Source organism: Schistocerca piceifrons, chromosome 9 (assembly GCF_021461385.2).
Source record: "Schistocerca piceifrons isolate TAMUIC-IGC-003096 chromosome 9, iqSchPice1.1, whole genome shotgun sequence".
In the NCBI taxonomy this organism is placed as follows: domain Eukaryota; kingdom Metazoa; phylum Arthropoda; class Insecta; order Orthoptera; family Acrididae; genus Schistocerca; species Schistocerca piceifrons.
This window is the reverse complement of record NC_060146.1, coordinates 85,569,194-85,594,859: the sequence shown is the minus strand read 5'-3', so window position 1 is coordinate 85,594,859 and position 25,666 is coordinate 85,569,194. Positions and strand designations below refer to the sequence as shown.

The 25,666-nt window shown below is 43.7% G+C and overlaps 1 protein-coding gene and 1 non-coding gene across 2 annotated transcripts in view; both read right to left on the bottom strand.

Annotated features, from left to right (window-relative positions):
* Positions 1-25,207, bottom strand: part of LOC124716979 (fasciculation and elongation protein zeta-2) — a 430,057-nt gene extending 404,850 nt beyond the window's left edge. Inside the window, exon 1 of the mRNA XM_047243583.1 lies at positions 24,585-25,207. Coding sequence (XP_047099539.1) covers positions 24,585-25,045 — 461 coding nt within the window. The 5' untranslated portion in view covers positions 25,046-25,207. The remainder of the gene's footprint in view (positions 1-24,584) is intronic.
* Positions 18,388-18,462, bottom strand: Trnas-cga. The gene has a single exon. It is a non-coding gene; the product is annotated as a tRNA-Ser (tRNA).
* Positions 25,208-25,666: the final 459 nt, after the last annotated feature.

The window sequence follows — 25,666 nt, the reverse complement described above, 5'->3', positions numbered from 1 at the left end:
GGGAGGGGGAGGTATCTCTGCGGAACTCGGCAGCTTCTCGCTTCCAAGGCCTCTCGCTCACCATACTGGGAACATCTCTCAGTATATGTAAATGTTCTATCAAGCACTGACAATGTGGCTGCCCGGAGGAAAGCACAGTAGTTGGACGGTCGTAAGTAGGCTAACTACAGAAAGACTTGAACAGTTTTAGGGCTTGGCGTAATGAATGATAACTCTGTTTAGAAGTGCATACGTGAAAGGGAACGGTTATAAGAAACAATAAGGGCCCAAAACCATTTCTAAGATGTGTTACATATACATTTACGTAAGCTGCACAACAGAGATTACTTTTCCTTGTTTATTTACTGGCAGATTGGTACCGAGCGCATGCCCGTTACTAGTGGCATCTTGCGTACCAGTACCGCTTTCTTAGGAGGAGAGAAGTGTTTAACGTCCCGTCAACAGCGAGGTCATTAGAGACGGAGCGCAAGCCCGGATCAGGGAAGGACGGAAAAGGAAATCGGCCGTGCTCTTCCAAAGGAACAATCGCGGCACTTGCCTCAAGCTGTTTAGTGGAATCACGAAAAGCCAAAGGTGGATGGCTGGACTCGGGTGTGAACCATCGTCCTGCCCAATGCGAGTCCAGCTTGCTAACGACAGCGCTGTCTCGCTCGGTTGCTGGTTTCTTAGCAGATGCCGGCCGAAGTGGCCGTGCGGTTAAAGGCGCTGCAGTCTGGAACCGCAAGACCGCTACGGTCGCAGGTTCGAATCCTGCCTCGGGCATGGATGTTTGTGATGTCCTTAGGTTAGTTAGGTTTAATTAGTTCTAAGTTCTAGGGGACTAATGACCTCAGCAGTTGAGTCCCCTAGTGCTCAGAGCCATTTGAACCATTTTTTTCTTAGCAGATGCCAAAGACGTTTGCCAGTAACAGTCGTATAATTATCTAATTAGATGACAGTTTCGATCAGCCTATTAATTTGGGGTTGTTATGTACTTTGAATGCTAAGCACATCGCCATTGACAATTGAAATCTTCCCGTCTCCTCTATATCTCTATTGTTAGTGATAACCTTCCCTCTTACAATAACCTAAGTAACCTTTTCTTAGCATTTCTATCTCTTGCTTAATAATAACAAATGAAATCTTCCCTTTGAAATTTTTTCTCTTTCTCAATCTTCGCATACAAATTTAATTGCTGCTTATTAAAAGTGATTTTTCTCATTATTTCGACGAAACGTAGAATGTGCCGTCGTCGTTGCCCTCAGTCGTTATCTGCAATAATCCAAAACTGTTCCTTACCTTTTTTACTGTTACTGGATCGCCATCTGACTGCTACATCTAACTGCGACATGAATATACTTGCTCTGGTTTACTATACTCTATTAAGTGCTGGTGGCCTGTCATAATAAGTGGCTGTATTTATTACCAAAGCTGACGTTATTCTTTATTAGCAAAGCTGACGTTATTCTTTAATTAATTTGACTGAAGTTAGGTAATTCATAGTTACAAAAATGGTTCAAATGGCTCTGAGCACTATGGGACTTAACAGCTGTGGTCATCAGTCCCCTAGAACTTAGAACTACTTAAACCTAACTAACCTAAGGACATCACACACATCCATGCCCGAGGCATGATTCGAACCTGCGACCGTAGCAGTCGCACGGTTCTGGACTGCGCGCCTAGAACCGCGAGACCACCGCGGCCGGCTCATAGTTACACTTTTTCTTGACAACAATAAAAGTTTTGCCAAGTTTTATGTTGATAGTTTTTGGGATGGATTATAATCAGTAATGCAACGTTGTTGGCAAAAATTAATTATATTCTGAAAACGCGTCAGATATTTACTGTTGGTAATGAAACGATTTTACAAAAGTTCAAATGGGACTTACTTTTTACAATAATCTTACAACTAGCATTGCGCAAACATATCTTCAGTAGTCTTGAGTTTCGCAAAGAAAATAATTCAATAATATTAGTTCCTCTTATGATAATAGTTAGTTGATGTCTCTGTACATTCGTTTATAATCTCTTGTAAATCATAGCTGGTGGCTGGCAGGCACACTACTCCTCTCAACCTCTCGCTTCAGACCTGCGCTTCACATCTCGCTTACTACTGACTTCCTACAAACGCTAAAGTGCGGTCTCTCCTGCCAACAATGCTTTCTGGTGCAGACAATCCCTGCTACCATTACAAAATGTATCAATGCGCGATCTTTCCCGCTCTTTTCTTAAAATGTATCCATACGCGACCTCTCCCGCCCTTTTTAAAATTATATCAATTTCCGGTCTCTCTTGTCAACAATACTTTGGTGCAGACATTCCCTGCTACCACAATTATTTCCAACATGACAAATATTAATTATTCCTACTTAAACCTCTTAATAAAATATAAACATCTTTCATAAATTGTGATTAGACAATAGAAATAGACACGTCTTACACAATCATAAAATCTCCAAAATTAATACACGGATTAAAACAGTTATACAAGTAGATAATTATATCACTGTTATTGGCAAAGGTCTTTAGCATATATTAAGAATGTACCTTTATGCACATGTGCCCGATACTAGTGCAGCAATAAATAAATACGTGGACGTGCTAGGAAGAAACCCCCCCCCCCCCCGATTTATTTTTATTTTTATTCTGTTCTCAATATTAGTTGAGGATTTACATGTCGTGCATATTACTCAATCGACGTTGCCGCTTCGCTGAGGCAAGTCGCAACCATCTGCCTCAAGAGGCCTCCGAATTGTACCGTGCAACACGGCGGTGCGTAACGCAACTCTGTCGGTGCGTGAGAAACGGGGTGCCGTAATCGGGTTTCCAACCGCAGAAAACTTCGTCCACACATGGGGCACCCTCTCCTTCACCATGACAATGTCGGAGCACACACGAGCGTTACGACACCTGCAACTATCCGACGCACTGGGTTCACCATCATCGATCAGTCCCGACTTGGCCGCAACCGATTTCCATCTGTCTCCACAAATTTTAGAACACCTTCGAGGATTTCACTTTGATAGTAACGAAGCGGTGCAAGCAGAGGTGAGGTAGTGGCTCAGTCAACAAAGGCAAACACTCTACAGTGACGGTATAAACAAATTGGTCTCTCGTTGGGAATAACGTGTTCCTCGTCAGATGTATACGTTGAGAAATAAATATGTAGACACGAAGAATAAAGATGTGCATTGTTAATAACGTTTGTTTTACTTAAAAAGCTTTAAGGTGATCCAGAAACGTTCAAAAATCATGAATTGTTCAAATTTTACTTTTTTGCATTTTAAAAAAATCTACACTTTCCTCTTTCAACATATAATTTATTCAGTTCAGAAGACTACAACTGTTCTCAAAAATATTTTAGAAATATGGTCTGCATTGTCGTGACCCACTGTGGCTCTGTTAAACTGCTGTCAGATGTTGTGCTCATGAAGTGTACACTCATAAACAGTCTGCCTGATGTGGTAATGGAGGTGATAAATCCTATTTTCAGAGACTTAGCGGCACTTCAACTGTTGAAAAAGAATTCCCAAGACCGTGTTTGTTGGAACATAAACACTTCACTTTGGTGTGTACAATGCTGTTGCTACTTTCATTGATGGCAGCGTTGTGAAGGTGCAATGTATTTCGAAAGATGAGAATGAAGATAGTTTTCAACATGGCACGAACGATGCTGCTTTAGAAAAGGAACGTCTGCGGGCAGATGACAAGGCTGTACACAGCCTAGAAATACGAGCCGGAGTGGACAAGAGGAGGACAAAGAGGAAGCTGCAGGACTAATTTGCAGACGATGTACGTGGAATGCACTAATTCAAACTTTGTCGCTCGATTCGCAGAAGTTTTATTTTTCATACTAATTTCATGTTTTCTGAGGATCTACCACAATTTGCTTCAAATTTTCAGGAAATGTGCCACAGTTCCTTCTGCGCAATTTAACACAGCGTGTTTTGCAAATACGTGTATACTGTAGAATTTATAAACAACAAATGGCACAAAAAAGTAGTTAATTTTTATTACAATAGAAAAAACTAATTTCTAACAACTGAATTCAAATTTTTAAAAATCCCTGTGTTAAGTTGTAGCCAATTCTCTAGGAAATAACATCTCAAAATTTCAACTTCCTAGTTCAAATACTTTGTGACCTGTAATTTATAAGCGCTATTCTAACATTGGAAAGATAGGGCTTTCCGGAGACCCTTGAGTTTTCACATACAAAATTAGGAGGCATTACTTTTCAACACGCCCTCGTACATTATGCAAAATGTGTGGTTGGATGTAAGCGAGCACCTGGCGGCCCTGATCTTGCCACGATAAGTAATTAGACTATGATGAGGTCACACGGTTGACAACACAGGCAGTAACTTTCTACGTGCAAGGCATACAAGAAGTTGTGGCGCGCTGTGACAGCTACGTGCGAAATCAGTGGAAGCTATGTGGAGTGATAGTTTAAGATTTGATTTTTTACTCGATAAATAGTTTTCCCGTGTCTCTACTCTTGTTTTTACACTGAAGAGCCAAGAAACTGGTACACCTGCCTAATATCGTATAGGCCCCCCACAAGTATGCAGACGTGCCGCAACACGACATGGCATGGACTTAAATAATGTCTGAAGTATTGCTGGAGGGAACTGACACCTTGTATCCTGCAGGGCTGTTCATAAATCCATAAGAGTAGGATGGGGTGGAGATCTCTTCTGAACAGCACTTTGCAAGGAATCCCAGATATGCCCAATAATGTTCACGTCTGGGGAGTTTGGTGACGAGCAGAAGTGTTTACACTCAGAAGAGTGTTCCTCGAGCCACTCTGTAGCAATTCTGGACGTATGGGGTGGCGCATTGTCCTGCTGGAATTGCCCGTCGGAATGCACAATGGGTCTGAATGGATGCAGGAGATCAGACAGGATGCTTACGTACGTGTCTCTTGTCAGGGTCGTATCTAGACGGATCAGGGGTCCCATATCACTGCAACTGCGCACGGCTCACACCATTACAGAGCCTCCACCAGCTTGAACTCTCCTGATGACGTGAAGGGCCCGTGGATTCACGAGGTTGTCTCTGTTGTGTTGGGAGAAGAGCCACCACCGTGTTACTAGAGGAGGCCGAAATGCACGCGTTTTAGGTCACGCAGGCTGGCGTAAGGAGGGAAGTACTGACGTGAGGTCTGGAACATGACAAGGAATTAGAATGATTCACAATACTATCTGTTCAGAATACATTCTTGAAGTAACTGAATATGGCGCCTTGCTAGGTCGTAGCAAATGACGTAGCTGAAGGCTATGCCAAACAGTTGTCTCTGCACATGGGAGCGTATGTAGTCAGTGAACCATTGCTAGCAAAGTCGGCTGTACAACTGGGAGAGTGCTAGGGGGTCTCTCTAGACTAGACCTGCCGTGTGGCGGCGCTCGGTCTGCAATCACTGATAGTGGCGACACGCGGGTCCGTCGTATACTAACGGACCGCGGCCGATTTAAAGGCTACCACCTAGCAAGTGTGGTGTCTGGCGGTGACATCACAGTCTCCATACCCGTACTCGTCCATCCGCTCCATACAATTTGAAACGAGACTCGTCCGACCAGGCAACATGTTTCCAGTCATCAACAGTCCAATGTCGGTGTTGACGGGTCCAGGCGAGGAATAAAGCTTTGCGTCGTGCAGTCGTCATGGGTACACGAGTGGGCCTTAGGCTGGGAAAGCCCATATCGATGATGTTTCGTTGAGTGATTCGCACGCTGAGACTTGCTGATGGCTCAGCATTGAAATCTGTAGCAATTTGCGGAAGGGTTGCACTTCTGTCACGTTGAACGATTCTTTTCAGTCGTCGTTGGTCCCGTTCTTGCAGGATCTTTTCTCGGCCGCAGCGATGTCGGAGATTTGATGTTTTACCGGGTTCCTGATATTCACGGCACACTCGAGAAATGGTCGTACTGGAAAATCCCCACATCATCGCTACGTCGGAGATGCTGTGTCCTATCGCTCGTGCACCGACTATAACACCACGTTCAAACTCACTCACATCTTGATAACTTGCCATTGTAGAAGCGGTAACCGATCTAACAACTGCGCCAGGCACTTGCCTTGCATAGGCGTTGCCGACCGCAGCGCCGTATTCTGCCTGCTTACGTATCTCTGTATTTGAATATGCATGCCTATCGACTTGCCTATTTGGCGCTTCAGTGTATTACCAAGCGACGCGTGCTTTCTGGTTACACCCTCAGTATAAACTTTCCTCACACGGTGCCTCTATCCTTGAGTCGCACTGAGATGCCGGCTTGTGGATGGCTGCACAATTTCTCGGCGCCTTTGCTGCCGCCCTTTTGCTTGGCCCGATCTGTCGTCGGCGAGAAGCACTGGCGGCCTTTGTCTCGCCGCTACTCGTAAACGGAGAGCGGACACCTGTCATATCTCCGCCTTGGCGCCACAATCAGTCTTTTGATGTCGGACACGGCAACCCGTGGGTCAGCCGTCAACAAACGCCGCGGCAGCAGCTCTGTTTTGGCACTTCTGACCCTGCTGCACCGTCCCTGAAGTCACTGCAGCCGTGTTTGGGGAGAGCAGTGATCAAAACGCCGTGTTCCTTATGATCTCGTGTAACAAACTCTAGACGAAAATACACTGCCTTTCAAAAAGCGTCATCCGATTTCACAGGTCTTAAGGGGGAAGGAGACCGGTTGGTAGAACATGTTCTGAGGCATCAAGGGATCGCAAATTTAGCATTGTAAGGCAGCGTGGAGGGTAAAAATGGTAGAGACAGACCAAGAGATGAATACACTAAGCAGATTCTGAAGGATGTAGGTTGCAGTAAGTACTGGGAGATGAAGAAGCTTGCACAGGATAGGGTTGCATGGAAAGTTGCATCAAACCAGTCTCAAGACTGAAGACCACAACAACAACAACAACAATCTCTTTGCATACAGCAAGTTTCTCTTGTCCGGGTTTTGAATATGTCGAATAGGAGGATTTTAATAATTTGTGATTATAATTCTGTGAGTATAATATGAAATTATCAATCAACTAAATACCTACGTATTACAATTACGAACAACTTAAACTGGAAGTAACACATAGAAAATGTTGTGGGGAAGGCGAACCAAAGACTGTGTTTTATTGGCAGGGCACTTAGAAAATGTAACATACCGACTAAGGAGACTGCCTACATTACGCTTGTCCGTCCTCTTTTAGAATACTGCTGCTCGGCGTGGGATCCTTACCAGATAGGACTGGCGGAGTACATATAAAAAGTCCAAAGAAAGGCAGCACGTCTTGTATTATCGCGAAATATGGGAGAGAGTGTCACAGAAATGATATAGGATTTGGGCTGGAAATTGTTAAAAGAAAGGCGTTTTTCGTTGCGACGGAATCTACTCACGAAATTCCAATCACCAACTTTCTCCTCCGAATGCGAAAATATTTTGTTGACACCGACCTACATAGGGAGGAACGATCACCACGATAAAATAAGGGAAATCAGAGCTCGTACGAAAAGATAAGGTGTTCATTGTTTCCGCGCGCTATACGAGATTGGAATAATAGAGAATTGTGAAGGTGGTTCGATGAACACTCTGCCAGGCACTTAAACGTGAGTTGTAGAGTATCCATGTAGATGTAGATGTAGAAATTCATGCAACACCCCAAGTGCTTTGCCCCATATCTCAGCTGATCTCAGAAATTAAAAGTTTATTCTTGATACATTTATTGGGTTTATAGAAATAAGTGAACAAAGTACTGAGAAAGCTGTAAATAAACTTAAAAAACATAATTTTCAGGAAATGCAATTTAAAAATCAACCAAACTTTTTTTATATTAACTCTTCCGAAGGCCCGAGATTTGTACTCAGGATCTTCTTTCCCTTCAGACTTCTCTCCTGGCTTCTTTTTTTCTGCCTTCTTTCCTTTACCAGGTCTTCAACTGACTTTTCAGCTGCAGAGAGGCGCTGTAAATCTTTTTTTCTAAAGATGTCTTGAGTGAAATTTCATAACTTAAGGCCCATTCTCTCTAATGTCTTCAGCTTCCCTGCGTTCGCATCATTCAATACAAGAATCAAAAACTTCCTTAAATATCCGTTAGCAGCATAAGGAAAAATAAGAATTGCTTCTTCATAAATAAAACAGCTGGTTTCTTATTGTTTTTAAGATACCGAACACAGTCACAGATGATCTATAAAGCCAAAGAGCCTTCTGCATGTATCCTGCTGGAAAGTAATTAACCGAATCGTCGTTCACCGAGCTAGTACCGAAGTATTGTTTCAAAAAGTGGGCGTGGCACGGAGATCACGTCACGTATTTAATTATTTTTCAAGCATTTCGGATGTGATTTCACCATTGAAACTTTGCGAACTTATTGCACACGAATTCTACTAACAAATAAAAAAATAAATTGCAAATTGTCGTTTTCGGTCAGTGTCTTAACAGTCTACATTAAGGAACAATGGGACTCGGGAGTGCATCAAAACGAAAAGTTTAACTTGTTGTCTGTCGTAAGTCGCTGGTTCCTCTGGTTGCTGGTCCGGATAATGTTTCCAAATGAGTCGATTTCCGCGGGAAGTTCCGATTGTTCTGGCCCCGTACAGGTTGCATTTCCCGGAAAATTCCAAAGCTTGTTTTTGTCAGGTACCGAGTCCTGCATTTTGCACAATACGTGCCTGTGATATCCTAGAAGTTGATCTCGAAAATTTTGTCCTAAAATCGTATAGTCACTTTTCCATTTCTGCAAAACGAAGGGAAGTTCTAAATACCTTTTTTGAATTTGTAGACGTGCAATGGAGTGAAATGCTACATGAAACAACTAGATGACTTTTTTTGGCATTAACAGTTGACAAAATCATTACAAACTGGGGACTCATTAAAATTTACATGAAAAGTAGTAACGAATGTCTCAAATCTCTAAAGATATTTTCAATGCCAGAGGTTGAAAATAACGCTACAGTTGTAAAGTTCTTTTTCTTTATTGTTACACGACCGGTTTCGTGCTCTTATACTTGTACGCCCATCTTCAGGTGTCGTACTGAAATAGCAAGAGACGGAACATGATTTTCACACGCAGCAATGCACACAGAAAACTAAAAACCTTTCTATGAAATGTTTGGCTTTTTATGTGTATTGCTGCGTGTAAAAATCATCTCCCATCTCTTGCTATTTCAGTACGACACCTGAAGATGGGTGTATAAGAGCCTGAAACCGGCCGTGTGATCCAACAGGATATTTTTAATAATTCTGAGGGCAATGAAAGATATTTATTTGGATATTTATTTAACACTTTCTCTTTCTTGCTTCTTTTAGATTTTTCTAATGTAAAGAACGCTCTGATCTTAGTATAATGGAAACGTTTGTGGCAGCCAAGGCTCTGATTAGTAAAAGTCACAAAGGTGGGTAAACGTTTTGTGTACTGGATAGCCAAAAACGTTCAGCTTCCAAATTTGTTGAAAGTAGGTTGGTTTGTATTAAGCATTCTTGGTTCAGATTCTGAAGCAGAAATAGTTTTTCCCCTAATGAACGAGAAGTGGACAAAGATGCGCGACGAACGTAAAAAGGAGCTTATAAAAGCAGAACTGTAAGTGGCTGTGAATTTTAGTTTTAACTGTTGAGAATTCTTCAAATCGATTGAACCTTTGCAAAAAGAACGGAAGTCTGTAAATAAATGCATGGAATAACGTAAAATAAACAGTTCACACACATTTTATATATGTGTGTTGTCAGCATCCATCTCCCCCCCCCTCCCCAATACAGGGTAATGACCAGAACTTTCTCGGACTGGGTGGCGACTTCATCATGACAATGCACGGCCTCACGTTACAAATCATGTCATGCCTTTTCTGACTCAATTCGACGTTATATGTGTACCGCATCCGTCTTATAGTGTCGATCTTGCAGTCTGCGATTTATTTTTTAATTTCTATCACTAAAGGCAAAATTTTGGGGGCATTTGATTTGAGAACTCCGAGACAGTGCTGAAGAAAAGTGAAGAGATTCTTAAGCACCTGACAAAGAATGGCCTGCACCATGTGTTCGAGGACTGGCAGAGAAGATATAAAAAGTGCATTCACATAGGAAGGGAGTACTCTGAAGAAGCTCGTGCAAACATTGAAACGGAGTAATAAACATTTGTGAAAAAAAAAATCAATCTTCAGTCTTCATTTTCGTTAATCATCCCTCGTATTACCAAGGAGGTATGCAATTATTCTGTAATAATTGTGTTTTAAATAAAATATAAAGGAAAGAACTGATATTAATAGTGCAGTCCAAAGTGTAGGAAGCTGTTTAGAAGTGGCTTCTACATCTATATCGATACTCTGCAATCCACCTTACGGTGTGTGGCGGAGGGTACCCTGTACAACAACTAGTCATTTCCTTTCCTGTTCCTCTCGCAAATAGAACGAAGGAAAAACGACTTTCTGTATGCCTCCGTGTTAGGCCTTCTTTCTTGCATCTTATCTTCGTGGTCCTGCGCAATGTATGTTGGCGGCAGTAAAATCGTTTGGCAGTCAGCTTCAAACGCCGGTTCTCTAACGTTTCTCGTGTTTCTCAGAAGAACGTCGCCTTTCCTCCGCGGAAGTTTGAGTTCCTGAAGCATCTCCGCAAGAAAAAAAATGGCTCTGAGCACTATGGGACTTAACATCTGTGCTCATCAGTCCCCTAGAACTTAGAACTACTTAAACCTAACTAACCTAAGGACATCACACACATCCATGCCCGAGGCAGGATTCGAACCTGCGACCGTAGCAGTCGCGCAGTTCCGGACTGAGCGCCTGGAACCGCTAGATCACCGCGGCCGGCATCTCCGCAACACATACGTGTTGTTCGAACCTACCGTCAGCAAATCTAGCAGCCCGCCTCTCAACTGCCTCGATACCTTCCTTTAATTCTACCTGGTATGGATCCCAAACATTCGAACAGTGCTCAAGAATAGGTCGCTCTAGCGTCCCATATGCAGTCTCCTTTACAAAAAAAAACACGCTTTCCTAGGATTCTGCCAATAAACCGAATCGACCATCCGCTTTTCCTACCACAGCCGTTACATTCTCGTTCCATTTCATGTCGCTTTGTAACGTTACGCACAGATATTTAAACGACGGACTCTGTCAAGCCGGCTACTACTAATGCTGTATCCGAAAACTACGGGTTTGTTTCTCCTACTCAACCGCATTAAGGAACATTTTTCTACATTTAGAGCTAGTTGCCACTGACCACACCAACTAGCAATTTTGTCTAAGTCATCTACCTCTACAGTCACTCAATGATGATCCCTCCGCCGGACGAAGTGGCCGTGCGGTTAAAGGCGCTGCAGTCTGGAACCGCAAGACCGCTACGGTCGCAGGTTCGAATCCTGCCTCGGGCATGGATGTTTGTGTTGTCCTTAGGTTTACGTAGTTCTAAGTTCTAGGGGACTGATGACCTCAGCAGTTGAGTCCCATGGTGCTCAGAGCCATGATCCCTCCCGTACACCACGGCATCATCAGCAAACAACCGTAGACTGCTGCCAACCTGTCCGCCAAATCACAGAGAACAACAGACGTTCTTCGAGCCACTCAAAATCTGTGACTCTACTCGATATGTCTGTTCCATCCTTAACAGCCTGCAGTGAGACACGGTGTCAAACGCTTTTTGGAAATCTGGAATCTACCTGTTGTCCTTCATCCATAGTTCGCGGTATATCATGTAAGGAAAGGGCAAGCTGAGTTTCGCATGAGCGATGTTTTCTGAAACGATGTAGATTCGTGGACATAAGGTTTTCGGTCTCAAGGAAGGTTATTACATTCGAACTGAGAATACGTTCGAGGATTCTGCAGCAAACCGAAGTATTATATTCTGTTATTCTCTTCGAGACATTATTTCAAAAATTAATAGTATGCTAGATGTGATGTGGCACTCACCTGAAGATGGCCAGAAGACTCTGCGCCGAAATATCGTGGCAGGACGATACTGATATCCGGCAGTTCTCCCGTGTTATTATGGAACAGTAATATGCTATTTTGTCTAAAACTGACATGGTGAGACCTTGGCTGTGTACAGTTAATGTAGGTTAATTCTTACAGAGAAGGAAACAGCGACCAGCCACTATTAATACTGCTATTTATTTAGGCAAATAGCGCCGTTACCGGTTTCGAACTGGCAAGTTCATCATCAGACGGCTGTTCACATGATTTTCAAGGTACACTTTACATTATCGACGGCAACAACACACCAAAAATACTTCGCCACAGTGGAATAATAAAAATCGAAAACGGACGATAATGTAAAGTGTATCTTGAAAAATCATGTGAACAGCCGTCTGATGATGAACTTGCCCGTTCGAAACCGGTAACGGCGCTATTTGCCTAAATAAATAGCAGTATTAATAGCGGCTGTTTGCTGTTTTCTTCTTTGTAAGAATTAACCTTCATTAATAATATGCATTAGATGAGTATCAAAAATATCGTCGTGGCATTGCACAGTTTGCTTGTGTTGTGGAAATGACAACTTTATTAGTGGCGAGAGGGGTCCTTAAAAGACTCGCTCTTTTTCTTGTCCGAAACAGCGCGCGGCTCATGCATAGCAAATATTTCGCAGGCCTCCGCAGGGAGACGGGCATGAATTATTCACAGCGACATCTCGGCCAACGGACATTATTCATCGAATGGCTGAAAGCGGGTATTCTTCCCAACAGAAGTTTCTCGCCTCCGCCACTTCTTATGCCATCTAAGCGTCCGATTAGGCCTTCCGGAAGGACACTGAATGATGGCGAGTCACGTGATCCCATCTACAGCTGTATATGAACTCTGTAAGACACGCACGGTGAGTGGCAGAGAGAACATGGCTTCGTAGTACCATTCCATATTCTTCCTAATCCTTTCGCTCATTTTTCTCTTGCTGTAATGAATGGCAGCTCTCTTTACATGATCAATGTAACACAGCGTCTCTGACGGGTTGCCATAAAGTTTGAATTTTCTTTTTGGGGCTTATCAGTCATCTGACTGGTTTGACGCGACCCGGCACGAATTCCTCTCCCGTGCCAACCTCGTCATTTCGGGGCAGCACTTGCAACCTACATCGTCAATTATCTACTGGATGTATTCCAACCTCTGTCTTCCCCTACAGTTTTTACCCTCTGCAGCTCCCTCTTGTATCGTGGATAGTATTGTCTGCTGTCTTAACGTGAGACGTTTATGAAACTGAACGAAAATGTCAATTTTCAATTTATTTTTTATTTATTAGTAGAACTCGTGGACAATAAGTTCACGAAGCTTCAGTGATGAAGTAGCATCCGAGGTGCTTCAAAAATAATTAAATATATGACGCAACCTTTCTGTCACGCCCACTTTTCGAAGCAACACTTCAATATTAGCTCGATGAACAAAGATTCCGTGGATTAGTTTCAAGCAATCTCTCCCGGGATACTTCTAGAAGGCTGTGGTATATACCCTTTGGTTTTATACATTATCTGTGACTCCGTTCCGTACCTCCGTGCTTCTGACTCACAGCGAAACGATGCCCAAAACCACATTTTCATCTGCCACAGATGCAACTTATGATGCAGTTCTCGTATTTAGTGATGAAAACGCATGCAGGATATATTAGGGAGAATGGGCCGTAAGCTAGGAAATGTCATTCAAGGAATATTGAGAAAAAAGATTTACAGCATCTTTCTGCAACTGAAAAGTCAGTTGAAGACCTGGTAAAGGAATGAGGGCAGGAAACAAGAAACCAGAAGATAAGCCTAGAAAGGAAAGAGGACCCTGAGTACAAATCTGGAGCATCCTGATTGAGGTGAATAAGAGAAAACGTTAGCTTGATTTTTAAATTTCATTTCCTGAAAATTACGTGTGTTAAAGTTCATGCACCTTTTCCTCAGAATCTATGAAGGCTAGAATTACGAGACTTTGTACACTTATTTCAATAAACCCCATAAATCTTGTCGCAAGAGTAAATTTTGAAATTCTGAGTGCAGAGTGACGTATGTACCAAAGTGCTTGGAATGTTGCATAAATTTTATATTATACTTACAGAATTATAATACAAAAATATTAAAATTCTCCTGTTCGATATATTAAAAAACCCTCATGCGAGAAGTTTACTATACGCAAAGAGATCAAACAGAGAAAATTTTGTAGAGATGTCTCGAATAGTTGCCGAGAAAAATGTATATACTATTTTTTGAAAGAAAATTTTTTAAATTCAGTGAAAAAGTTAAATGTATATACTCCAAAATAGTTAACAGTAAAAGTGTTAATTTCATGTAAGGCATGGTACAAAACTTCACTGCCGTATCTTCAAAATTGTTGATTTGGTGTATCTTTAAAATAGTATGCTCCCTCCTCAATACATGTCCTATTCCCCAGTCCTTTGTTCTTATCAATGTTTCCCATACGCTCCTTTCTTCGCTGGTTATGTGCAGAATATCCTCACATCTTATCAGTCCGCGTAATTTCAACATCCTTATACGAGGCATGCTCAGAAAGTAGCGTACTAAATTTTCATATTCTTTTTTAAAAAAAGTGTATTTGAAAAATATATTACGGGATGTTGTTGATACACTTGTTGACTATTTTTCCACAGAACCGCCGTCATGTTCAATGGATGTGGCGAGACGTGCCGCAAACTTCTTTATGCACTCCTCAAAGAACTGTCTCTACAGTTACTTCCGTCCTTCCACGACCTCTTTCTGCACCTGCTCGTCGGTTGAAAATCTAACTTCATTTACGTGTGCTTTCACGGAAGTGAAAAGATGACATCTGAACTCGCCAAGTCAGGGGAATACGGGGAGTGATTCAAAACATCCCAACAAAATGTGTTCAAGAGCGCCTGGGTGGCTGAGGCTGTTGTCGTGTAACAAGAATATTCCTCTCGTCAGCATCCCCCTCCTTTTGTTTTGAATGCTCCTTTTGAGTGTTTTTAGGGTCTCAAAATATCGTGGTGGATTCACAGTCTCCTCCTGAGGCAGAAATTCGTCCGAATATTGCCCTTTCAGTCCTTAAAGACAGAGGCCGTAATTTTCTGGCTGACATTGCGGTTTTGAATTTTTTAGCAGATGGATAATTGCTGTGACGCCACCCTGACGAGTGTCTTTTTCTCTCATGCCTGTAATGAGCCACCTACATTTCATCTTTAGTCACAACAGAGCTCAGAAAATTATCACCTTCCAATTCAAGCTGCTCAAGAAACTGGAGGGCGCTATTGTTCAAAAATGGTTCAGATGGCTCTGAGCACTATGGGACTTAACTTCTGCGGTCATTAGTCCCCTAGAACTCACCTAAGGACATCACACACACCCATGCCCGAGGCAGGATTCGAACCTGCAACCGTAGCAGTCGCGCGGTTCCAGACTGAAGCGCGTAGAACCGCTCGGTCACTCCGGCCGGCTGGCGCTATTGATCCGATATTTCTTGAGCTGCTCTTTCAGCTGTTTAGGGACCCATCTTACGCATTGTCTCCTAAAGCCCAGCGTTTCTTTGCGTCTCATATAAGACAGATGTGGAAACATCGCAGAAATTCCATAAACTGTTAGTCGGAGGTCTTCACGGTTTCCTCGATTTTTTCACCAAATCATCAGACAAAAAGGAAGGTCTTCCACGCCTCTGTTCGTCTCGAACATTTCTCTGCCTCCACTAAACTCCCTACAACACTTAAACACGCTCTACCAGTTCAAAACACTTTTGTCATAAACTGTTTTGATTCGCAAAAAAAAAAAAAAAAAAAAATTAGGTTGGTGTTATACGTTCCGCGAGTAGGAAGCGGATGACAGCACATTGCTCGCAATGGGCGGGCTTGCTTACCGACGTCTTTTCACGAAACTGGACGCTACAACGTGAGTTCACGTACTGCCGTGTTCCTGCGATGGTTGCACTGGTCAGGGGATTTCCCCCTTCCCCCCCCCCCTCCCCATTTGTACCACTCAGTGTTGACAACCTTCAAAAAAACAAAAAGCAACCGTGTGTTATGATCACAGCACACTTACTTTCTGAACAAGCTTCGTATATCACCGCCCATCTCTGTAGACGAGCGGACAGTGCAGGTGCCATGCGGAAGACCCGGATTCGATTTCCATTACAGCCAAGGATTTTTCCTCGGTGGGTGGAATGGAACGGACCCCGCTCAGCATCGTGGTGCGAATTGAGGAGCTACTTGCTGCCAGCGCAGTAGCGGCTCCGCGTCTGCTAACCCGTCAACGCTGGGCAGAGCGGTGTGCTGACCACAGATCACTGCATCCAAGTAACGTCATTCCCTGATGGGTGACACGGCGGTCGGTCGGTCCCGACTGTCCCGTTTGAGGTTAGAACAGCGGTGCTTCTGTAGCACCACATCTCAGACACTTCGATCCTCCAGGTTTCCCATAACCCATGACTCTCTTCCATACAACTCTGTGCTGCAGATCTATATGCTCAGAAATCCCTTCTTGAAATTAAGGAAGATGTTTGCTACTAGTAGACTTATTTTGCTCTGGCTTGTCCTTGTTTGCCTGTGCTAGTCAACTTTTTACGTCCTCCTCCTTTTGCACATCATGTGTTTTTTGTTTCTAAGGTAGCAGAGTTTCAGCAGTTCGTCGACTTCGTGGTCCGAAATTTTATCATTTCTATCATTTCTGGCTCTCCTCATCACTTTCATATTTCTTTGCTTTATTCTCAGCCCATACTATGCGCTCAGTACACTGTTTATTTCGTTCAGTATGTCCTGTAATTGTTTCTCACTTCCAGTGAGGACACCTCGTCATCAGTGAACCTTATCGTTGATATTCTTTTATCCTGACTTTTAATCACACTCCTGAACCTATCTTATATATCAGTCGTTCCTTCTTGGATGAACCGATTGAACAGTTAGGTACAAAGGCTGTATCCGCGTCTTACACATTTACCGAGCACTTACTTCTTCGTCTGCCATTGTTACTGTACCTCTTGGTTCTTATGCATATTGTGTATTACCCGTCTTTTCGTATAGCTTACACTACAGGGTGCCCGAAAAGACTTTCCCTGATTACATAAATTGATAACTCGGGCTAGAAGTAAGATACAAATACGAAACTTATGTCGAATTGTTCACAACTATCAAAGTTTTTTTCTGTTTTAGGTTCGCAGTACGTAAGTAGTAGATGAGGTGCAGTGCCCAAGAAGCCATGTTAACCAATCAGGAGAAGGCACTGTGTGTCCTGTGGTACCATGAGACACGATCACCAACCACAGTGCAGAGACACTTCCATACAACATTTGGAAGGAATCCACCTCATGTCAAGAGCATTAAAGCCTGGTATGAGAAGTTCAAGAACACAGGATCGGTTGCTGACCTTCCGAAGTCCGGACGACCAAGAACCTCAGCAGACAGGGTGGAAGCTGTAAGGCAGTCTTTTCTGCGAAGTCCGAAGAAATCAGTGCGCAGGGCCTCACGTGACTTACAGATGCCAAAAAGCTCTCTTCATGACATTTTACACAAACGTTTACTGTTTCGTGCATACAAAGTGCAAATCGTTCAGGCCTTGTTGCCCGATAACAGTACAAGTCGATATGACTTTGCGGTCCAAATGCTATCACGTATTGAGGACGATGATGGTTATCTCAGACGAATTGCCTTTTCCGACGAAGGGACCTTTTTTGTCAGTGGAGTAGTGCGCATTTGGGGTTCACAACCCCCTGGCGAGGTCATAGTGTTATGTCCAAAGGTGAATGTTTGGTGCGCGCTATTGCACGATCGAATTATCGGGCCATTCTTCTTCGCTGAGGCTACCATCACATCTGCAGTGTATCTGGACATGTTGCAACTGTATGCTGTTCCTCAGCTGGTTCAGTATCACCCCGATGTCATGTTTCCGCAAGACGGTGCACCGCCTCATTGGGGTTTGGACGTCCGTGGTGGTGGTGGTGGTTAGTGTTTAACGTCCCGTCGACAACGAGGTCATTAGAGACGGAGCGCAAGCTCGGGTTAGGGAAGGATTGGGAAGGAAATCGGCCGTGCCCTTTCAAAGGAACCATCCCGGCATTTGCCTGAAACGATTTAGGGAAATCACGGAAAACCTAAATCAGGATGGCTGGAGACGGGATTGAACCGTCGTCCTCCCGAATGCGAGTCCAGTGTGCTAACCATTGCGCCACCTCGCTCGGTTTTGGACGTCCGTGCCTATCTCGATATGACCTTTCCTGGGCGATGGATTGGTCGTGATGGGCCAACGGTTTGGCTTCCACGCTCTCCTGACATAACCCCATTAGACTTCTTTTTATGAGGTTATGTCAAGGACTAGGTCTACCGAACACGTGTACCAGATCTTGAAACCCTGCGGCAACGGATAACCACAGTCGTTGAATCGATCCCTCCAGTGATGTTGGCTAATGTGTGGATAGAAATTGAATATCGCCTAGATGTGCTACATGCTACCAAGGGTGCTCATGTGGAAGTTTACTGAGGTGTGAAAAAAAAAACTTTGATATGAAACTTCCTGGCAGATTAAAACTGTGTGCCCGACCGAGACTCGAACTCGGGACCTTTGCCTTTCGCGGGCAAGTGCTCTACCAACTGAGCTACCGAAGCACGACTCACGTCCGGTGCTCACAGCTTTACTTCCGCTGCAGAGTGAAAATCTCATTCTGAAAACTTTGATAGTCTGTAAACAGTTAGACGCCAGTTTCATATTTGTACTTACTTGTAGCCTGAGTTATCAATTTATGTAATCAGGGAAAAACTTTTCGGACACCCTGTATTTTCCGGATAGTTGGAACATCTTGCGGCATTTTAAGGTTTAATATAACCTAGAAAAATTTTTTTTGTCTATTCGCACATACTGGGGTTGGACAAAAATAAGAAATCCCTGCGAGAAAGACCTTCTTGAACATAAATGCAGATGCCAGCCACACTAGCGCCGTTGTATTTGACCAAAACGGCAGCTGTGCAATGAACTCAACGTGTAGCAAGTATCAGTGTGAGAACAGTGTTCTGTGTAGTTGTGGGTCGGAGCTGAGAGAATTCGAACGTGGGCAGGTTGTTGACGTTCATACGGTGGATGCTTCCGCAACCAAGGGAGTCCAAGTGTATGGTGTTTCAAGATGCACCACATCGAAGATTTACACCGTATACAGTGGAAGCGGATAAACGTTATCCGCTCAGTCACAATGCAGGCGAAAGTAGTTGTTGAATGATAGTGACAGACGGTCACTGAAGAGGATTCTGATAACAAATAGGAGGACGACAGCTGCAAAAGTCACTGCAGAACTGTGTGTCGAACTCACAAAGCCTGTCAGCACCAAAACAATTCGATATGAGCTTCAGAAGCGTGGAACTGCAGGTCGAGCTGAAATTTCAAAATCACCCATCAGTGGTGCAAATGCCGTCAACAATATGGTGCCGAAGTCATAAGAACCTGGCCCTATGTGCCAATGGGCGAAAGTCATTTTGTTGGACAAGTTTTTCTGCACACTGTTTCCAGCTTCTGACCGAGTTTCCGACTCGAGAGTGAAATGTCGTGGGGGTTCAGTGAAGATTTCGACAGCCATGTCGTGGTGTTCCATGGGTCGCTATCCACATCTACATCTCCATACAAGCTCTCTCTGTTCCACTCCCAAACAGAACGAGGGAAAAATGACTGTCTATATGCCTCTGAGCGAGCCCTAATCTCTCTTATCTCTGTAGTCTTTCTGCGAAATTTAAGTTGGCGGCAGTAAAATTTTACTGCAGTCAGCCTCAAATGCTGGTTCTCTAAATTTCCTCAGTAGCGATTCACGAGAAGAACGCCTCCCACCCGAGTTCCTGAAGCATTTCCGTAACACTCGCGTGATGATCAAACCTACCAGTAACAAATCTAGCAGCTCGCCTCTGAATTGCTTCTATGTCCTCCCTCAATCCGACCTGACAGGGATCCAAACGCTCGAGCAGTACTCAAGGATAGGTCGTATTAGTGTTTTGTAAGCGGTCTCCTTTACAGATGAACCACATCTTCCCAAAATTCTACCGAAGACGACTATCCGCCTTCCCCACAACTGCCATTACATGCTTGTCCCACTTCATATCGCTCTGCAATGTTACGACCAAATATTTAATCGACGTGACTGTGTCAAGCTCTACACTACTGATGGAGTATTCAAACATTACGGGATTGTTTTTCCTATTCATCTGCATTAGTTTACATTTATCTATATTTAGAGTTAGCTGCCATTCTTTACACCAATCACAAATCCTGTCCAAGTCATCTTGTATCCTCCTACAGTCACTCAACGACGACACCTTTCCGTACACCACAGCATCATCAGAAAACAGCCGCACATTGCTATCTACCCTATCCAAAAGATCATTTATGTAGACAGAAAACAACAGCGGACCTACCACACTTCCCTGGGGCACTCCAGATGATACTCTCACCTCCGATGAACACTCACCATCGAGAACAACGTACTGGGTTCTATTACTTAAGAAGTTTTCGAGCCACTCACATATTTGGGAACCAATCCCATATGCTCGTACCTTAGTTAGGAGTCTGCAGTGGGGCACCGAGTCAAACGCTTTCTGGAAGTCAAGGAATATGACATCCGTCTGATACCCTTCATCCATGGTTTGCAAGATATCATGTGGAAAAAGGGCGAGTTACGTTTCGCATCATGGTTTCCTGAACTTTCAGGAAGAATGGTGTAAGATTACCATGAAAACCATACAGGACCTGTATTTATCCATCACGAGACGACTGGTAGCTGTTTTGAATGCCAACTGTTTCCCGCGTGGGAATGTGTTGAGTTTTTGGTTTCTTCATACCTCTGTTCACTCCCTGTGCATATCTGCGGTCCTGTTACACACAGAGATCCACGCGACACATGACCGTAGCACGCCGCCAGAGGGGTCAAAACAGAATGGATGAGCCTATCGATTAAGTGGGATATCGTGCAGTAATTTGTTTTCGGCAGCAGCGGAACTTTTGCAGCTGGGCCAGGCAAACACTATTTCCGTGGTTAACAGCGTAATACTGGCATGTCTGCATCTACACACATGCTTTGCAATTCTACGTGAAATGCGTGGCAAAGGGTACTTAACTTGATACCACATGTTGGAATTGCATATGGACTGAGTGAAGAATGGCCTACATTTGCGTGCTGTAATTTGTCTTACATTGTCGGTCGTCATGATCGCTACGGGAGAGATCCGAAGGGGTTGTAGTATATTCTTAGAGTCGTCATTTAAAGCTGGTTCTTGAAACTTTGTAAGTAGGCTTTTTCGCGACAGTTAACGTCTATCTTAAAGAGCCTACCAGTTCAGTTTCTTCAGCATCTCTGTGGATCAAACAGACCTGTGACCATTCGTGCTTCCCTTCTCTGTATACGTTCAGCATCCCCTTTCAATCCTATTTGAATGGTTCCCACACACGTGAGCAGTACTCTGAGATGTAATGCACAACTGATTTGTAAGAAGTTTATTGTACACACTGACTACACTTTCTTGGTATTCTACAAATGAAACCAAGTCTGCCAACTGCTTTTCCTATGTCTGAGCCTTTGTCATCGTTCCATTTCATATCCCTACAGACATTGTTGCACCTAGGTGTTTGTACGCGAGTCTGTTGATTCCAGTTGTGAGTGGCTGGTGTTTTACTCATTGGATATAACTTTTTTCGCATTGGTAAGTGTAGAATTTTACATCCCCGAACATTCCAAAAAAATTGCCAGTATTTAGCACCACTCTGTAATCTTTTCAAGATCTGACGAGATATATGTGTAGCTTTTTTTTCAGACAGTACTTTGTTGTAGATAACTGCATCATCTGCGAAGAATCTATCATCTGCTTTGCTTGTCATTCAGTGACGGATAAATGCCAGGACACTGAACTTTTTTTTTAATGGTTTACGAGTCTTCGTATTGTACCGTAGCTATGTTTGCGTCAGGGCGTAAGTCCGATATATTTTTGATGGCACACGTCACAACACGTGTATACTACCTTTCTTATGCATGTTTCTAATCACGATGCACCACATTAGTGTGGTAAGATTGAATAAGTATACGTACTACGCAGCTATTGTTGATATTATCATACAAAAATGACCTTCTGTCGAGATTTTCAAACTGCTGGCTATCAGTATTTTAAAGTTAGTAGGTGAATAGGTGACGTTGTCAGTGATTTAAGACAAGGGAGCTGTGTTTACGGTTTTGCAGTGGCAAAGAGTTATTGAGGAAATATATGCTAGTTTCTGGCAGCTCGAAGACACTGATATATTGAGCTGTTCCACATCTTACTTCATTCTCACTCTACTGCTTGTTGTCGTCGTCTGAGATGAAGCGCCGCTGTATTAGTAAGACATGAAGACAGGGAACTGGTGCAGATTTTAGCGTGTATCATTAATGTTGCACCATTAAAGCTCAGACAGAAACAGTGAGCGATGTGTAACAGGCCAGTTTCTACAAACTCTCCAATCAACAAAGCTCTTTCTCACCTAACACATATCAGGCTTCAATCTAAAACACTCATCTCTACTGTCTTGATCACAGCCTTGCCACTGAGAAGAGCGCTTTATAGTGATCTTGAAACTGTATCCGGGACGAGGCCTGAAAGTTAGACTGGCTAGCCATATCGCCAACTGGTGTGGAACTGCCAAAGGAAATCTGAAACCATCTCAACCCCGTGCAAAACGCAAAGCATCCGTTTCTGGTTGGATAGAATTAAACTGCACATAAACCAGTATATATGGAGCAAATAATAGGCTGTACAGTAACACATTACCCAGTAGGAGAAATCAAAGGTAACTGCAACGACTTGATAAAGATCTCTATAAAAGCTGTTGGGAGGTTATGTTTCCTGGATGTAGAGCTCTGGTGGAACTGTAACATTAATGACCCCTCTAAAACAGGCCATAATTTCATCGTAGTTTGTTAATATTTGTTTTAGGTCTTATTGTTCTGTTCTACGTGTGTCGCATCTGTCACAAACAATGAACATTGCAGAGGAAGGGCGGCTTGCGTGCCTCAGTGATACCTGTAGCTGTACGATAGGTGTAACCACATTACAGGAAGGGATACCTGTAGGGAACAGGCTGATGTATGGTTGCTGAAGAGCAGCAACACACTGGATAATTGACAGATCTGGCCTTGTAACACTGACCAACATAGTCTTGCTATGTTGATACTGTGATTGGCTGAAAGCATGGGTAAACCACAGCCGTTGTATTTCCTGAGTACATGCAAGTCTACTGTGTGGTCCAATGGTGGCGGCATCCGCATGGGTAAGGAATTAGGGAGGTGAAATAATCCCCAAGCGGATCTCTGGTCAGGGACTACTCGGAAACATGTCCCTGGGGAAAACAAATATGTTACAAATATAAACGTTTTACGTCTCAGTTATAAAGAATTTTATTAATATATGATAGGCTTCAATGCCTTGCGCACCACAATGAGGTATAACATGTTTGGAAATGAATGACACGTCAATGTGCACTGCAATCTCATTAGCAGCAGTCTGCTGTTTGTTCTTTCTATATTTGACGTTAGTGCATAAGACACTGAAACGTGTCGTTTGCAAAGAAAAATACTTTGCGATCGAGACAAAAACATATAATTGTTACCAACACTATTACGATCGCTACATCCCTGTGACGATGTCACCGTTTCAAACACGAATCTTGTGTTCTGTAGGTCGAAAATCTTGACCACAGTAAGCTGATTCAAATGGGTACATGTGCCAGTGATTCTGCAGAGATGGAGAGGCTTGAACAGACTGAGTTGCGTGGAGAGCTGTATCAAACCAGTCTTCAGACTAAAGACCACCAACAAAACAACAACAACAAAAACAACACGAGTTATAGTCTTATCCAAATGTTAATATGCAGTAAAGGGAACCAGAGAGATATTTGCGAAGAGAACGTAAGTTCACAGAGAAGAGAAAAAGCTTTCCACATTGCCACTGAAACAGTAATTTTATTAGTGATGGCAAATGACTTGGAAGAGCCGTGGATTGTCTTGAAGAGAGATTATAAGATAAACATCAACAAAAGTAAAAGAAAGAAACTGGACTGTAGTCGAATTCAATCAGACGATGCTGAAGGAATTAATTTACGAAATGAGCCACTAAAAGTGAGGTTTGTTATTTGAGCAGAAAAATAACCGATGATGGTCGTATTAGTGAAGGTAAAAATGCAGTTGGGCAATGTCGAGGAAAGCATTTCTGAAAAAGAGAACTTCGTTAACACCAATAATTTAGTGTCAGGAAGTCTTTTCTGAAAATATTTTTCCTGAATGTAGCCACGTATGTAAGTGCAACGAGGATGATAGTCAGTTTAGACAAGAAGAGAATGAAAAGTTTTGAGATGATGTGCTACAAAAGAATGCTGAGGATTTGTTGTATGGCTTGAGTAACTAGGGCGGAGAATTAAGGGAAAAAGAATTTATCACGCAACTTGACTAAAAAAAAGGATCACTGGAGGTGTCAAGGAATTGCAGTTCGGTAATGGAGATGTGTGTGTGCGTGTGAGAGAGGGGGTAATAATTCTAGTCAAGTCTCGAGTACAGTAAACATGTTCAAATGGATGTAGGTTGCTAGTGTTATGCAGAGATGGAGAGGCACGCATAAGATAAAGTGGCGTGCAGAGTTGCATCAAACCTGTTCTTGCACTGAAGCCAACACAGAAACAACAACAATAATAGCTAAGACGCGGGAAGCAAAGCAGCTATAGTGTCGGCGGGTACTTACTGGCACTCGTTCATGATCTCTTCCTGGCTGCGAACTTGCACTGGGGCTAGCTTTTCGACGCTCTCGTCGTAGTTGCAAAAGCAGCGAGTGATCTTCTCGTCGAACGTGTTGACGAGGTCCTCCAGTGACCCGGAGAACATCTCGTTGAAAGTGTCACTGGACACGCTGGCCGGGTCCGCTGTGATGGTGGTGGTCGTCGTCTGCTGTTGCTGCTGCAGCTCCTGGAACTGCTTGTTGGCCGCGTCGTTGTCCAGCTGTTCTCCAGGAGGGGTGGTGGTCCCGCCACCCTCGCCATTGGTGGCCGGGTTGAAGTTGTCGTCGGGCGCGGGATCGGCCCCCGGCCTCGTGTTGTCCGACAGGGCCGTCGTGCCGGTGGTTTGGGGCCACTCTTCGCTCTCCTCGAACTGTGCCAGCGGAGCTTCGAACTTGAGCTCGGCCATTTTGCCCGCCATATCGCGCATGGCTGGATCACGGCTTCCCGCTACGGGCAGCGGAGGCCTTCTGCGTGCGCCCCTCCGTCGTGTGTCCGCCGCCTCTCGCACACCTGTGTTGTTTACTGTCTGGACGGGACGGCCTTCCGCCAACCCGCGCCTGCTCTGCCGATCCGCGCGCGTCCAAGTCCCAGGGGCGACTGAGCAGCCGGCCCGAGAGAGCGCCGGGCTCGTTTCGCTAGTTCCGTCGCGCGCCACCAGACTAGCGCCACCGTCGCGGCCTATTGATCCAGTTGCAGAAGTGCGAATTTCGTTTGTCTCTCTCTCTCTCTCTCTCTCTCTCTCTCTCTCTCACTTTGCTACGTTGTTTGTGTTCTGTGTATGTGTATACGTACGTGTGACTCGCACACATTCGCTGTTATTTAGATGGACAAGCTGCTGACAGTTCCATAGCGCTTTCGCAAACGAGAATGTTTTTCGTTTCCCGCTGTAAGAGAATATAACCTGCCAAACTCGTAAGGGGGGAAGTATGAGAAAATACGCGGATACGTGTACACTAATGGAGCTTTTATTATCTGACAGATAATTCAACTAAATTTTTCACATGCTATCATATTATTGACTATAATGTGGATGTTTGTTCAATTTTTT